Below are 13,900 nucleotides of genomic sequence, written 5' to 3'. Positions count from 1 at the left end.
AGTAAGGAGTCCTGGGTAAAAGGTGCTTTAAAGAGGTAAGATAAGGTTACAAAAATGCTCCTCAAGCTGGGCGCTGGTGGCTCATGCCTGTAATCCTAGCTACTCAGGAGGCTGAGATCTGAGGGTCGCGGTTCAAAGCCAGCCCGGGTATGAAAGTTCGTTAAATTCTTATCTCCAATAAACCACCAAAAAACCAGAAGTGGTGGTGTACCTCAAGTGGTAGAGCGCCAGCCTTGAGCTGAAGAGCTGAGGGACAGTGCTCAGGCCCAGAGTTCAAGCCCCATGACCGACCAAAAAAAAAAAAAAAAAAAAGCTCAAAAAGCCATGGATTGGCCAGTCACCCTGCAAAAGTCACTTGTTCCAGTGTCACCTTGGACATCATTGTTTTACTTCTGTAGGTAGACCTGTGGCCTGTCTCAGAAGAATTTAAAAACTTGAATAAAAATAACACAAACAAAGGATTTGTTATGTGCCATACATTGTTCTCAGAGTGCCTGGAAACCCATTTTGAAGCCAAAGGAATCGAGGCACAAAGTAGCATGGTCTGGCAAAACAGAATAATTAGTTGCCTGGGTGCTAGAGCACCCAGGAGAACCACAGTGGAGAACCACAGGGCTGCTGATGTGGGGCAGAAAGTGGTTCCCTCACAGCCACATAACTGAACGGGGAAGCTAAAGGATCTGCGAGAAAACCTGAATGGCAGTCTTTTGCTGTGTCCAGGCATCATGGCTATTGTGACTATAATATTAAGTTGCTGGGAAGGTGATGCCTTCTGCTGGCAGAAGGAGCCAGCAGTATGGGTGAAGGCTGGCATCTGCTAACCATCAAGTGACACAAGAAGAAGGGAACTCTGGCTATACCTCTTCTCCATGTTTGCCCAGTCCTCTACAACTAAGGATCAAGATGGATTTTATGTCCAAACCTGATGTTGCACTGCCCAGATCACAGCCTGCCCTGGTTTTCCCTCCTACCTGCATCCAGAGGCTCAGATCTCCACCGAGGGGTCAGTGAAGCCCTTCTTCCCCTCATTCACCAGCACTGGCTTCTCTGTCCGGGTGTGCCAGACCAGGATCTGTGTGACCAGAGACAGGAAATGAAATGGAGCAGGTCCCCAACTCTGCCATCTCCCAGCTCCCTCCTACACCCCTAAAATATTTTTCCTGCCCCTCCTTTTTGTACTTGTTTCATCAAGATTTTCTGAATTGTTCTTTATTTCCATCTACCTCCTCACTATTGCTTATGCATGTGATGCATTCAAAACATCTCTTGGGAATGAGAAGTCCAGAATTACAGAAAATAGACAAGTCCCAAGATTGCCCAACCACACATGCATGTGTCTATGAGTCTGCATGCATTTGTGCATGTCTTTGCAGGTATGTGTGTGTGTGCTTGTACATGCATATATGCATGCGTGCCACAATGCTCAGCTGGGAGGCTGTTGTGGAGCACAGCTGTTCTGATGGAAGGGCAGTCCTTTGTTAGGATTTCCTTGCGGCCATCCCTCCCATTTCCCTACCTGCCTTCATTGTGGCCATCTTACAGGTGATAGACTGCCTTCCTAGGTGGGGATTGCAGGCAAGAAGGATCTGTAGAGGATCTGGATGGACTTAGGGACACCTATTAGAGCTGTCAGATCAGCAGGGGTTCTTACCTTGGTGCAGTTGGCTGCCTTGGGTTCCAGGTCATTGAGGGTGACAAGTTCTCGAAGGAGGCTGCTTTCCTGGTAGCCCCCCTTTACTCCACGCAGCTTGAAGTATGCCTGGCTTCGCTGCAGGATGAGCCGCAGGTTGACAGCAAAGCCAGCCATGTCTATTGCAAATGGTCGGTGGGGGTCGAACACTGTCTTCCAGCCAACCACTTTCCCTGCCCCATTCACCCGTGGGGCCTCATACCGAAGGCCACCCACAAAGGCCACAGGCCACACGGATACCCTCCTGGTGCTGCGCATCTATAAGAAGAAGAGCTAGATTCAGGACACCTGAATTTAATGACAGGCCTGTTGCCCAGCTCCACAGGAGGTGAAATCCATTGACTGGCATATGAAGCCATGGGAGGTCCAGTCAGTCTTGTGTGCAGACATGGTGCCACTCACAGGCAGATGAATCTCTCTGAGGCTGTGAGCAAGACTTGCCTAGGACCAGTGGTATCAACTTGCCTACCTGCCCCTGCTGCTGTTTTCCCCCCTTGCAAGAAATCTCTATCTTGCGACTTTACAGTCTGAAATCTGAAATGACCCCCTTCCCTGACTTGCATGAAGCTCAAGGAAATTGAAATCCTTTCATCCAAGGGATGAATGATTTAAAGGCCTCATTCCTAAAACCTTTAAAGCCAGGACTATGGTTTGGTAGTTCTAAACCTCACCTGTTTTCCCTTTAATATGCAGGGTGTTTTTCTCTTTAAAAAATTGTTATTATAAAGATGATGGACAGAGAGAGGGGTTACAGTTACATAAGTCAGAAAAAGTACATTTCTTTTTGGACAGTCACGCCTCCCTCACTCCCAGTCTTCCCTCCCACCCCTACCCACAAGTTGTATAGTTCATTTTCAACATAGTGTCTGGTGGCATCATGGCTACATTTATTCACCCCGTGTCCCTTCATTTTTGTGCCTTTTTTTGTGTGTGCCAGTCCTGGGGCTTGAACTCAGGGCCTGGGTACTGTCCCTGAGCTTCTTTTGCTCAAGGCTAGCACTTGACCACTTGATCACACTTCTGGCTTTTTCTGTTTGTGTGGTACTGAGGAATGGAAGCCAGGGCTTCATGCATGCATGCTAGGCAAGCATTCTACCACTAGGCCACATTCCCAGCCCATTTTTGTGCCCCTTACACTCCCAATGCACTCGGGTTTTTTCCCCATTCCTTTCCATGATTGTCTGTTAGCTGCACCCAGCCCAGTGGCGCTCCCTGTGTCTGTGTCTTCACTATAGCTAGCACCCTCTTGGAAAGCTCCTTTTGCATCTCTGCTCCCCTCCACCAGTGTCCTCCCTCCAGCTACCTGCCCCACACCTCCCTCCTCTCCGACCCTTTCACACCTCCTCAAAAAGCTCCAGACTGTAGGTGTTGTCATCATCTGCAAAGTACACCACGCCCGGCTGGGTGGAGTTCCGTGGGAAGGTCTCTCGCAGCCAGCGCAGGGCCAGGTTGCGTTGCATGGTGCCCCGGGGGATGCGCGGATCGCGGGCATCGCCTCGCAGCTTGTAGTTGCGGGGCGTCTCCACGTGCAGGTGAGTGTAGTTGAGGCCGGTGTCCCGCAGCAGGCGCGCTGTGAGCGGGGTCCGGCGTGGCGCATCCTCCACCACCAGCCAGTGCAAGTTGGGCACGTGCAGCAGCGTGTTGGCCATGCGTGTCAGCTCGGCCTTCTGCACTGGGCGGCTGTAGGTGGGCGTCACCACGTGGATGGTGGGCAGTGTGTCAGACCACGGAGGCGGCCGGGTGTAAACGTACTCTGTGCGCACCACCTCCACGATGTCGCGGTCTGACATACAGTACTCCCTGGGGTCCGCACCAGGCGGTGCCTCACGTCGAAGATCACTGCCCTCATCTGTGGAGGTGGAGAAGGGGGGCAGTGTGGGGACAAAAGCACTGGCCTGGCTCTGGTCCTTAGTGCTAGGCTCAAGGCCCCCTGCCCAGCTAAGCTTGCCCTCTCTTCGGACCCCTCTGCAGGACTAACATCAGGTCTCCAGTCTCAAGGTAATGGACCTTTAGGGATGAGGTTTGAGCTTTGCATCTTTGGAATTCTCGCTGGTATTTTCCTAGTTCCAACTCTTGGGATGACACAGAAATAACCTCTTCTATCTCCTCACATCTGACAGCTCTCTCCATGTTTGGATGCAGCCACATTCCAAGCTTGAATCCTCAGCTTCAAAACGTATCAGCTTTATATGACAAAGTGCCCTGACCCTTGTCTTTCTGGTGAAGCTGGCCAAGAGGTATTGGTATGTTCTGTGGTATGGATGCCACAAAACTGGAGGGCAGGGTGAGAGTCCTGGCTGTGGCATGCTCTGGATCCAAAAAGAACCTACATTAACTTGCCCCAGCTTCTTCATGAAAAATCTAGTGAAGCAGGGCTGCTCTCCCCTGGTCTTATGCAATCAGTTCTTTAAATCTTGGAGCATAACTTAATATTTAACTGCCGTATTCTATCCCGGTAGATTTTTCCCATACAGTCAATTTAGTTTTTGAATTTTGAGTGTTATTCCAGATTTTAAATATTCCTCTATTTTGGTATATAGCTACCTAAGTTTTCCCACTGGTTTGATGTCAGTCCTCCTCTTGGACTTCCTGGACATGCTCACTTGGCTGGACACTAACTGTCCAGCTGCCCTGGCATCCAGGATATTGCTTCCTGCTTCTACTTAGAGGATGCCATGTGGACACCTTGCAGAAGCCTGGTCCCTGGACATGGCCACCTGCTCCAGCTGGGCCATCCCTAGTAACCAAGGGTTTTTAAAAAAAAATCTCCTGCACACCTGACATCCTGATGGGAAATCTAGCTATCCTATTAAGATTCCTCTTAAAGGAGGCCTATTGGCATGGTAGTGAGTCCCTACTCTCCAAGTTCTGTCTGTCCAAAGTGCCTCATGTATCAACCAGCCATGGTCCTCACCACTGACATGCTATCTCAGTGGTGGTGGCAATGGACAGAGGGCAGGCAGACTTAGAACTCTGAGGGCTCAGACCCTACCCTCTGTCTTTCCTAACTATATTCTCTTGTGAAAGTTACTTAGTTTTTGCTACCTTGAGTTCAGCAACTATACATTGGAGCTACTGGACCCACTTGGTGGCTAATCCCTGGAATCCCAGATTCTCAAGGGGATCTACTGGACACACTTGATGGATAATCCTTGTATTCCCAAATTCCCAAGAGGTGGAGATTTGGGAGATTGAGGTTCAAGATTAGTCAGGCAAAAAGATAGCCAGATACACTTCTCAACCAATAAGCCAGGTGGTGCACACCTGTGATCTCAGCTATGTGGTAAGCTAAAGGTTGGGAGAATGGAAGTCTCCTTTGGCTTCATACTACCTGAAGAATAAAGCAGAAGGGGCTGAGGATGTGGCTCAAGCGGTAGAGCACCTGCCTAGAAAGTTTGAGGTTCTGAGTTCAAGCCCCAGTAATGCCCCCAAAATACATCTACTTCATTGGGTAATTGCTTGCACTGATGAATTAATACACGTGAGGCTTTGAGTGCTGCCAGGTGCAGTTAGTATCACTACCTTAAGGTGCAACTAAAAGGGCACTAGTGGCTCCATGAACTTCCAGCATGGATGAAAAGGGAAAGTCACATGAGAAGCTGAAGTGTCATGGCAGAGAGAATGCCTGGCTGTGGCCATTCTGTTCCCTTCTTTTCCATCCCTACCATTAGCAGCATGTGGATGTGAGGATGTGTGGAGTCTAGTAGAGATGAACCCAGATGGTGACGTGGCTCTTAGCTCCTAAGGAGTGTTCAGAAGCCAGTGGTGTAGTAGGTAGACAGCAAGAGCTGGGAGCCTGTATCCATGCCATAGACACAATGTGGTGGGGTGCAGGGTATTTGTGGGAGATGGCAAGGAGACCAGAAGAGTTGCAGCTCATCAAAAGGGGTTTTCTGGAGATGTAAGGTTGAGGAAGGATGAATGTGTGTCTAGAGTTCTGAATGTAGATATTTTATTTTTCAGTAGTTAGTAAGATTTTAGACACTGAGTATTAAGGCAGACATAGAACCAGTACCCAGACCTTTGTGAACAGGAACAGCACTTATACCTGGCTGTGTGTGGGGACTCCTAGCAGCCCGAACTCAGCCCTATTCACTGGTTTCAACCTTTCTATAACACTGAGTCCTGGAGGTCTCCTTGTGACTCTAACTTCATTTAACTTCCCTCTTTGCATGCTCTGGGGAGTTAGAAGGGCAATTTGCTGAGAAAACTACTTGACGTCTCTGATCCTTGTTCTGCCAAGAAAGCAACCGAAATGATGTGTCATTTTATATATTCTAACCCCTCCAAAATGATGCATTTTCAAGATAACAGTGGTTCTAAACTGGCAAGTGTCAGAGTAGCTAGTACAGAGTAGTAGTACAGAAGGGAAGGATGGCAAATGGCTGAAAGGTCCAGTTGTGCCCGGCACAGACAGTATGGTTGCAGCAATCCTGAACTTGGCCCTGTTGGGAGGAAGCTTTAGGAAGGCGGGGGTTCCAGGATGTAGCATTTCACTGTATAGAGTAGCAAAGCATGGACTATGATGTGTAGATATAGCTTATAGCCAATTACTTGGAGTCATTGGCTACAGTGGATTTCTAGGCATTACCTCAGAACTGTTATCATCACTGATGTCTTCCTATTTTCTGTGTTCCTAGGTAAGTGGATACATTTTGCAATGGGAGGATCGTGATATGAAAGTGTTGTATCTATGTGTATGTGGGTGGGAGTAGGGGAGAGGATAGCAATGAGACTAGAAGCTAAAGGATGACAGGTAGCAGATGTGGAGGACTATAGGGAGTTCAGGTGTGTGAGAAAAAGTCCACCTTGGACTCAGAAGTAGGACAAGGTGACTCCATTCCCAGTTCTTCCATTCATTTTTGGTAGGACTTCTTTCTCCATGCCTGCTGCTTCTAGCTAGTGAGAGTTTCCAAAGCAGAAGAAGGTGAAACTGATACTTTCCTTCAAATGTCTGAAAGCACTATACAGGCTGGGGATGTAGCTCAAGGGGACAACATTTGCCTTGGGTTTGACCCTCAGCAATCCCAAAATAATCTCCCAACACAAAGCAGGCCAAAATCCCTATTCTCCCTCTCCCCTCTGCTGAGAGATCACAGAATTGGATTTGATCTCTGTTGTGTATATATTAGTATTGCTCATGTTTGTCTAAAATCTTTTTTTGTGTGTGTGCTAACACCAGGGTTTGAACTCAGGATCTAGGTGCTGTACCTGAGCTACTTTTCTCTAGGCCAGCACTCTTGATCCATAGTTCACTTTCCAGCTTTTTGCTGCTTAATTGGAGATAAGAGACTCATAGACTTCCCTGCCTGGGCTGCCTTTGAACCATGATTCTCAGATCTCAGCTTCCTGAGAAGCTAGGATTACAGGCATGAGCCACGGGTGCCCAATTTGCTTTTCTATATTTGAGGCTGTGTTGACATCTCTAGGTTAGCACCTGAGAAGGGACCCCTCCTCTCAGGAAATAAGAAAGAACTGCAGCAAATATTCTTTCATAGTCAAACCAACCAAGGCAGAATCCACACCCAAGTTGGTCAAACTTGCACACAGAGCGGGTATATCCCTGCCCTAAATCATTCTAGGGATATGTACAGGACAACTAGAAGCCAAGTCGTCCTCCCATCCTAACATCCAAACTACCCCTCTTCTAAGCCTGTCAGTTCTTTTGCTTAGCATTTCTCTTCTTGTAAAACCCACAATAAAGGCTTTATATCCATGCTACTGCCTCCTTACCACCCCACTCCCATGCCACCTTGTGTGGCCCTGTGTCATGTGACATGCTTCCTCCCTTTGGGCAATGAGAGTCCACCATGTTACCAGAGTGGATTAAACCTAATTCCAGGGACATGGGTTTGGGAGCTTTCATTAGGTTCTCACAGGGACCAAGACCCCCACAGGGTAAGGTCATTGACCAAGATGATGCATAGGGTCTTCCTAGCTGCTCAGTGTGTAAAGCAAGACTGGATTACCTTTGCTGTGGCCACTATCATCTAAGTTGGGCTGTGGTTGTGGGAGTGAGACTGGAGGTGGGGTGTGGCAGGGTGTGGGGTGGGGCTGAGTACAGGGCTCACCCTTGTGCACAGCAAGCAGAGGAGCGAGGGTGCTCTGGTGCCAGACGGTGATGAGCAGCGTCCAGGGCAGCACGATGAGGACGATCGCAAGGATGTCCCGTCTTTTCGGCATCTCCAAGGCTGGCTGCACCCACAGTTCCTCATTACCTGAGTGGTGGCAAGTTCAGGAGAGGGGCAGCCACGGAGCGCCGGCAGCACAGGGGAGAAAAGAATAGGCATGGGCCAACCGGCCAGGCACAAGAGAGAGCAGCTGAACGCTGGCCAGCAGGTCTTACCAGCTCTCACACCCACCCATTGTGGAAGCAGGTTTGCAGAATCCGGCCTGAGGGAGTCAGAAGGTGCGGTTGTCCAGAGGTGGGGTCAGCAACCCTCAGAGGGGGACACCTGCAAGAGACAGCAGACGAGGATGGCCAGAGACCCTGGCATTGGGAGGGACACCTAGCAAGGGTCACTGGCTCAAGGACAGACAGCATGGTATTGGGGGTTTCTCAGTGGTGTATCCATCTCCTCTGGGATGTCTTATGTCTATCTGCTGGGTGAGTGAGTGAGCTTGTGTCCTCTGACCGGCATAGGTACAGGACAATGGTCCATTTACAGGAGGGCACAAAGCTTAAAGGCACATACTTCAGCGATATCTGCCTTTTCTTTTCCTTTGTGTATGTATGCGCCAGTACTGGAGCTTAAACTCAGGAGGGCCTGGGGACTGTCCCTTAGCTTTTTTTTCCCCTCAAGGCTAGCACTTTACCACTTCAGTCATAGCTCCATTTTGAGAAGAGTTTTATGAATTTTTCTGCTCGAGCTGGTTTCAAACAGTGATCCTTAGATCTCAATCTCCTGAGTAGCTAGGAGACACTGATGTGTGCCATTGGCACCTGGCAAGGCTTGTTTTATCCCAATCACATTGTTTTAATGCCAAGTATACTCTCCATGAGCTGAGTGAGCAAGATTTGCCTAATTATATCAACACTCTGTACCAGTTTCTCATCTTCAAAAGTGGGCACCTACTTCCCAAGGTTATATTCAGAATGAAATGAGTCAACATCCATAAAGTCTAGGGGTGTCCTCAGATATAAATGCATACGAAATGTTGGCTATAATGCTGCTCACATACTTAGACCCAGGGATTTTCTTCATAGCCTGGATAAAGGGCTAGAGTTGCATGGGACAGGTGCTTTTAGTACAGGAAGAAGTGTTTTAGAAGTGTCTCTATGAGAAGAAGACAAAGGTACCCTCTCTCTGCTGATGTCTATGGGGAATTCTTTGAGGGTACCTGCAGGAAGAGCATTAGATGGGGTGGGCCTCAGCAGGGAGACGTGGTACCCATGGGACTGCTATGTCATAGGGAGATGCTTCTCAACAATGTCAGCATCCTGGGGCTGGGAATGTGGCTTAGTGGTAGAGTTCTTGCCTAGCATGCATGAAGCCTCGGGTTTGATTTCTCAGTAACACATAAACATAAAAAGCTGGAAGTGGTGCTGCTATGGCTCAAGTGGTAGAGTGCTAGCCTTGAGACAAAGAAGCTCAGGGACAGTGCCTAGGCTCCGAGTTCAAGCCCCAGGACTGACAAAGAAGTCAGCATTCACGGCACCAGGAAAGGTACTCCCTGAGGAGAATCAGCCTAATTCAAAGTTCTTCGTTCTATGGAAGATCTGCCAGGGTTTACACCTTCCAGTATATGTGCAGTCTCATGACCAGTAGAGCAGGTTCCTGGCCATCTTGGAAATTGCCACATCCTTTTCATACTCTTCTTTCTTGTCTGTGCTGGCCCACAGGACTTTCCATCCTCCTGTACCATAAGCCACATAAACTTTTTCCTTTACAAATTACTTTGCCTCAGATACTGTGTTATGATGACAGAAAACAGATTAAGACAGGGAGGCCAGGTCTAGCTGGAGTGAAAATATCTGGGAAGATTCCTTGTGTGTTCTGACCTTGTGAAAGAGTACTCTCAAATTCCAAGTTGGAAACATGGAAGAAATAAGGAGTTGAAAGTGCTATATCCTTTTATCCTGCAAAGGTCAAGCCCAGGGGGCAGTATTTTCTTGCTTTCTCTCCTATCTCTCTGGATAGGTGCTCTGTCTCACAGCTTACTCAGCCTCCCTGTGTATGTCTGGATAGTCGTTAATGGCTACCAGCTTTCCTACAGCACACATGGTATTCGCAAAGGTATCAACACCATTGATGACTATACGGTTCTGTGATGTACTCATGGCCACCCTGTGTGACAGGTACTGGTGTTTTACAGTTGCATGCACTAAGGCCAGGGGGCTAAATAATTTGCCTCAGGTCAATGATTAGCACATAGTGGAATCAGAGCTGTATGGAAGTGGCATCACTCTGTGCTTTCAACAAGACAGAGCAGGGGAGGTCTCTGGGCAAGGCACAAGTGGGTTGAGGGATGTACACAGGCCCAAATCTTTTTCTGGCCCAAACAAACACCACTTGAAAGGCCATCTTCTGCCATAGCTGCCTACATCATGGGTACCAGCATCTGCTGGATACTGAAGCAGAAAGAATGAGAAGGAACGGACAAAGGGCAGATGGGACATGGTGGAAGGGGGCCATGGTGAGTATCTGAGCCCATCCATGTTTTTGGTCAAAATATCTATGAGATGAAAGTGAGGGGAGTGAGGGTGAAAAAGCTCTAAAAATAAACTTAGCAATAAACCCAGTTGTGCATTAATTACTCTGGAAGCCATTACAGCTTGAGAATCCCATAACTTTAATGGAGGCTATTATAAGCATAGTGGCAAAATCCTGGAGCTAATTACCAGGCAGTTATTAAGTAGAACAGAGTGTTTCTAGCTTTGCAAAACAGCTATCTGGCCAGTAGGGGGCAGGCTCAGCGAAGCCGGTGTCTGTATGTGGGTAGGGACCCTGGAGTTGGAGGTTGTGTTTATGCTGGAATCTAAGACCAAGGTGGCTTCCACACCTCTCCTCCCAACATGTGGCTTTTTCCTGGATTTGGAGGGCGGGTGGCGGTTGCCAGTGGTTACAGCCATATCTACCACCTCAGAATGGCTTCTGCGCCTTACTAAGAACAGGCAGAAGAATCAATACAAAGTAGCGGGGAAGCTGGGCCAGGTTGGAAAACCCAGGAGTAGGGGTAACCAGAGTGGGGAGAATGGGTGTTCCAGAGCAGGTTGGATGGAAGGAGAGGCAAAGGGGGGAAATTACGGTGAGACAGGAAATGTGACTGTGAATGAACATGGTTCCTCAGGGTCTCCTGTGGTTATGACTTCCCACCCCAAACACTTGTACTCAGGCCTTGACTGATCCCAATGATGACAAGCATCTCTCTCCAGCAAGTGCAGGCATAAGGAGGCCTCTCCTTCCTGGGTGTTTTCAAAGTGTCCTGTGGACAGACACAGACAAAGGCTATATTGTGAGTGCAGTGGGTGAGAGCCACTGGGGGCCAGTCACTGGGTGAGGAACAGGAGTTGGAGCAGCAATAATCAGAGTCATATCGTCACCCCTCCACCCCCCGCAACTGGAGACTGTGATCACACTCCTCACCCATTTTAACCTTCACCTTTATCTTTGAAGCACAGAAGTGGGTTAGAAGAAGTTGGATGAAGTTTTAGTTCTGCTATTTCAGCAATCTGAGGTCAAGGTAATTAAAGTGCTATGAGGATAAGAAACATCATATGTGAGGTATGTGGGGGCCAGAGTCAGACCAGAGGACCTAAGTAGCAGCCCCTCAAGGAACTGAGTAATAATGAAAGCCAAGGAGCCAGTGGAAATCGGTCATGTCTGAGAAGACACAGCAACAAGGAGTTATCTATGGGTTTTGGATTGCTTTGGGCTGCAGACAGAAACTAGGGTATGTCGAAGATACTTATCCAACAGTGATCATCCAAGACTGAGGAGGGCAAGTCAGTGCTTGGTCGCTGAGAGATGTATATGAGGTTGGCCTAAGGCTGGCCAATTCCAAAGGAAGGGAACAGCTATCTTGGGAGCTGCAGGTGTTCAAACAAAAGCCTCAGTGATGCATTTCATCATTCAGTAAGCCCGAAGATCAGGCTTACTCAATTCCATCTGGCAAATATTCACTGAGTCTATAGTGGACAAGGCACGTTGTTGGATTAATGGATGATACAGCAATGTAGGGAAGAAGGAGGGTCTTCCTCCAGTACTTCCCAGGGCAGAGGGGAGGAGGGACTTTATGCAGGTGATGTATACATGATTTGAGAGTTTTGTGTGTCCATTACAAGCAAGATCAGGACTCATCCATACCGCTCATCTTAGGAGGACCATCAAACACTCAGCTGGTCAATGGGGGACTCATACAGAACTATACACGCATACTATATAGTTTTCAGCACAAGAGTTTGGAAGAGCCAGTTGTTCAATAATGTTTGCCCATGATTAGAAGCACATGATTATTTTTCCAAAATCAAAACTACCCAAGTGTCTGGGAGCTGGTGGCGTATGCTTATAATACTACTACTCAGGAGGCTGAGATCTGAGGACTGTGGTTCAAAGTTAGTCTGGGCAGGAAAGTCTATGAGACTCTTATGTCCAATTAACCACCAGAAAACCAGAAGTGGCGTTATGGCTCAAAGTGATAGAGCTCTAGCTTTGACTGAAAGAAGCTCAAGGACAGCATCCGGGCCCTAAGTTCAAGCCCCATGGCTGACAACAAAACAAAAAACCTACCCAACCTTGATTTACAGCACTTCCAGCCCAGCACTGGGCTGAGGGTGCTTTGGACTGAGTAGAAGCTTTGGGGACTCCTATACTGCCCTTCTGCCTCAACCTGACCATAGCAAGTGCCTGCCATTTCCAGCTCTGAGGTCTTTGCAATGACTGCAGGGCTGAGGGCACTTGGAAAGTCATCTGAACGTGGTACCTGGTAATGCTTATGACTGGTTCCCATCAATCTTCATCAAATTTGGGGGATCTTTTTTCCTTGCAGACTTTCCTCATGAGGTCCTTATATTTTCATAGAAACAGCACAATTATTTCAACATGCTCTCCCAATGGTTTATGTAACAGTCCACAACTGTGGTTGTAAAAAGGTGGCAACAAGTTCTGACTCCAGGACGCATGTGCTCGGTCTGTGTTTGAGGAGGAGACCCCTATCTTGCATCATTTGGGTACTGGCCATGGTTAGCCATCTGGGTACTGGCCATGGTTAGCATGCCTTACAGACTCAATGGAGGACACTGACATTCTGCTGATCAAAACGTGGCTAGTTAAGAAAAAATCTACTCAGGTATCAATGGTTCGTATCTATAACCCCAGTGACTTGAGGATTGTAGTTTAAGACCAGTCTGGGCAGAAAAATCTGTGAGACTTTCTCAACTGATAGCTGGTTGCAGTGGCGCAAGCTTATCATGCCAGCTATAATGAGAAATCTAAAAGGAATGGATCCCAGATTAGGCATGTGCCTTGCCAGGAAGTAGTAAGACCCTATCTCAAAAATATCCAAACTCCAGTACCACCAATAAAAAGTTTCTATGGGGCTGCAGAGACAGCTCATTGGTAGAGCACATGATCCATCTTTAGCATCACAGAATACAAAGGCAAAGACAGAAAAAAAATCTTAGAACCTTCTGTTTGTGTGCAGACAAACACGAATATCATCCAGGAGTCTGGGCCTCTGAGCTGACAGAGGCAGATGCTGAAGCTTCTTCCTGAAGCCTCACAGGGGATCTGGGGAGCCAGCTGGAAAGACACCCCCTCCCCCCAGCCCTCTGGGCAAGGAAGAGGGGAGGTGGCAACAGAAGGATGATGGGAAATTGGAAAGAAATGGGAGGGATGCTGGCCAAGGATCCAGCATCTCTCTCCATCCTAGGCCGCATCCCTCTTCCTCCCAAGAGAGGGAGGCACAGATTGTCCCAGAGATCCACAGGAGCCCCTAATGGGATCAAGGGATTAGTATTGATTCTGCAGGCGCTGCTCAGGAAAAACCCAATGCCAGAGCTAATCAGCTCCCAGCCTGGTCAATCCATACTTCATTAACCCAGCCCTAGCCCTTCAGCTGCCAATGCTGTGACCCTCAGGCCCACACAGCCCTTGCTGGGGGCACAGGACACAGGCACTGACCTCTCCCATGTACCAGTTTCTAGAACACATAGGCCCTCTAGGGATTTCTGCTCTTCATCTTTCTCTTCTGGTCTAAGTCACTCATAGG

At 48.3% G+C, this 13,900-nt stretch overlaps 1 protein-coding gene across 1 annotated transcript; it reads right to left on the bottom strand.

The window, feature by feature from the left end:
- Window positions 1-970: 970 nt before the first annotated feature.
- On the bottom strand, window positions 971-8,078 carry B3gat1 (beta-1,3-glucuronyltransferase 1). The gene is made up of 5 exons (XM_013009632.1): window positions 8,053-8,078; window positions 7,762-7,908; window positions 3,031-3,539; window positions 1,652-1,948; window positions 971-1,072 (listed from the first exon to the last, which is right to left on the bottom strand). Exons 1-5 carry the CDS (start codon window positions 8,054-8,056, stop codon window positions 986-988), a joined length of 1,044 nt encoding a protein of 347 aa, XP_012865086.1. The 5' UTR covers window positions 8,057-8,078; the 3' UTR covers window positions 971-985.
- Between the last annotated feature and the right edge of the window lie 5,822 nt (window positions 8,079-13,900).

The sequence above is a fragment of the Dipodomys ordii genome, unplaced genomic scaffold, assembly GCF_000151885.1.
Source record: "Dipodomys ordii isolate 6190 unplaced genomic scaffold, Dord_2.0 Scaffold10, whole genome shotgun sequence".
Classification (NCBI taxonomy): domain Eukaryota; kingdom Metazoa; phylum Chordata; class Mammalia; order Rodentia; family Heteromyidae; genus Dipodomys; species Dipodomys ordii.
The sequence above is the reverse complement of the archived record's forward strand: the minus strand, read 5'-3'. Positions and strand labels throughout refer to the sequence as shown.

Excerpts from the sequence above, each read along its gene's own strand:
- B3gat1 (XM_013009632.1), bottom strand. Across the intron at positions 1,949-3,030 it reads GTCTGGAGCTTTTTGAGGAG|ATGCGCAGCACCAGGAGGGT; the intron begins GTGTGAAAGGGT and ends TTCTTCTTATAG. Across the intron at positions 1,073-1,651 it reads AGGCAGCCAACTGCACCAAG|ATCCTGGTCTGGCACACCCG; the intron begins GTAAGAACCCCT and ends CTGGTCACACAG.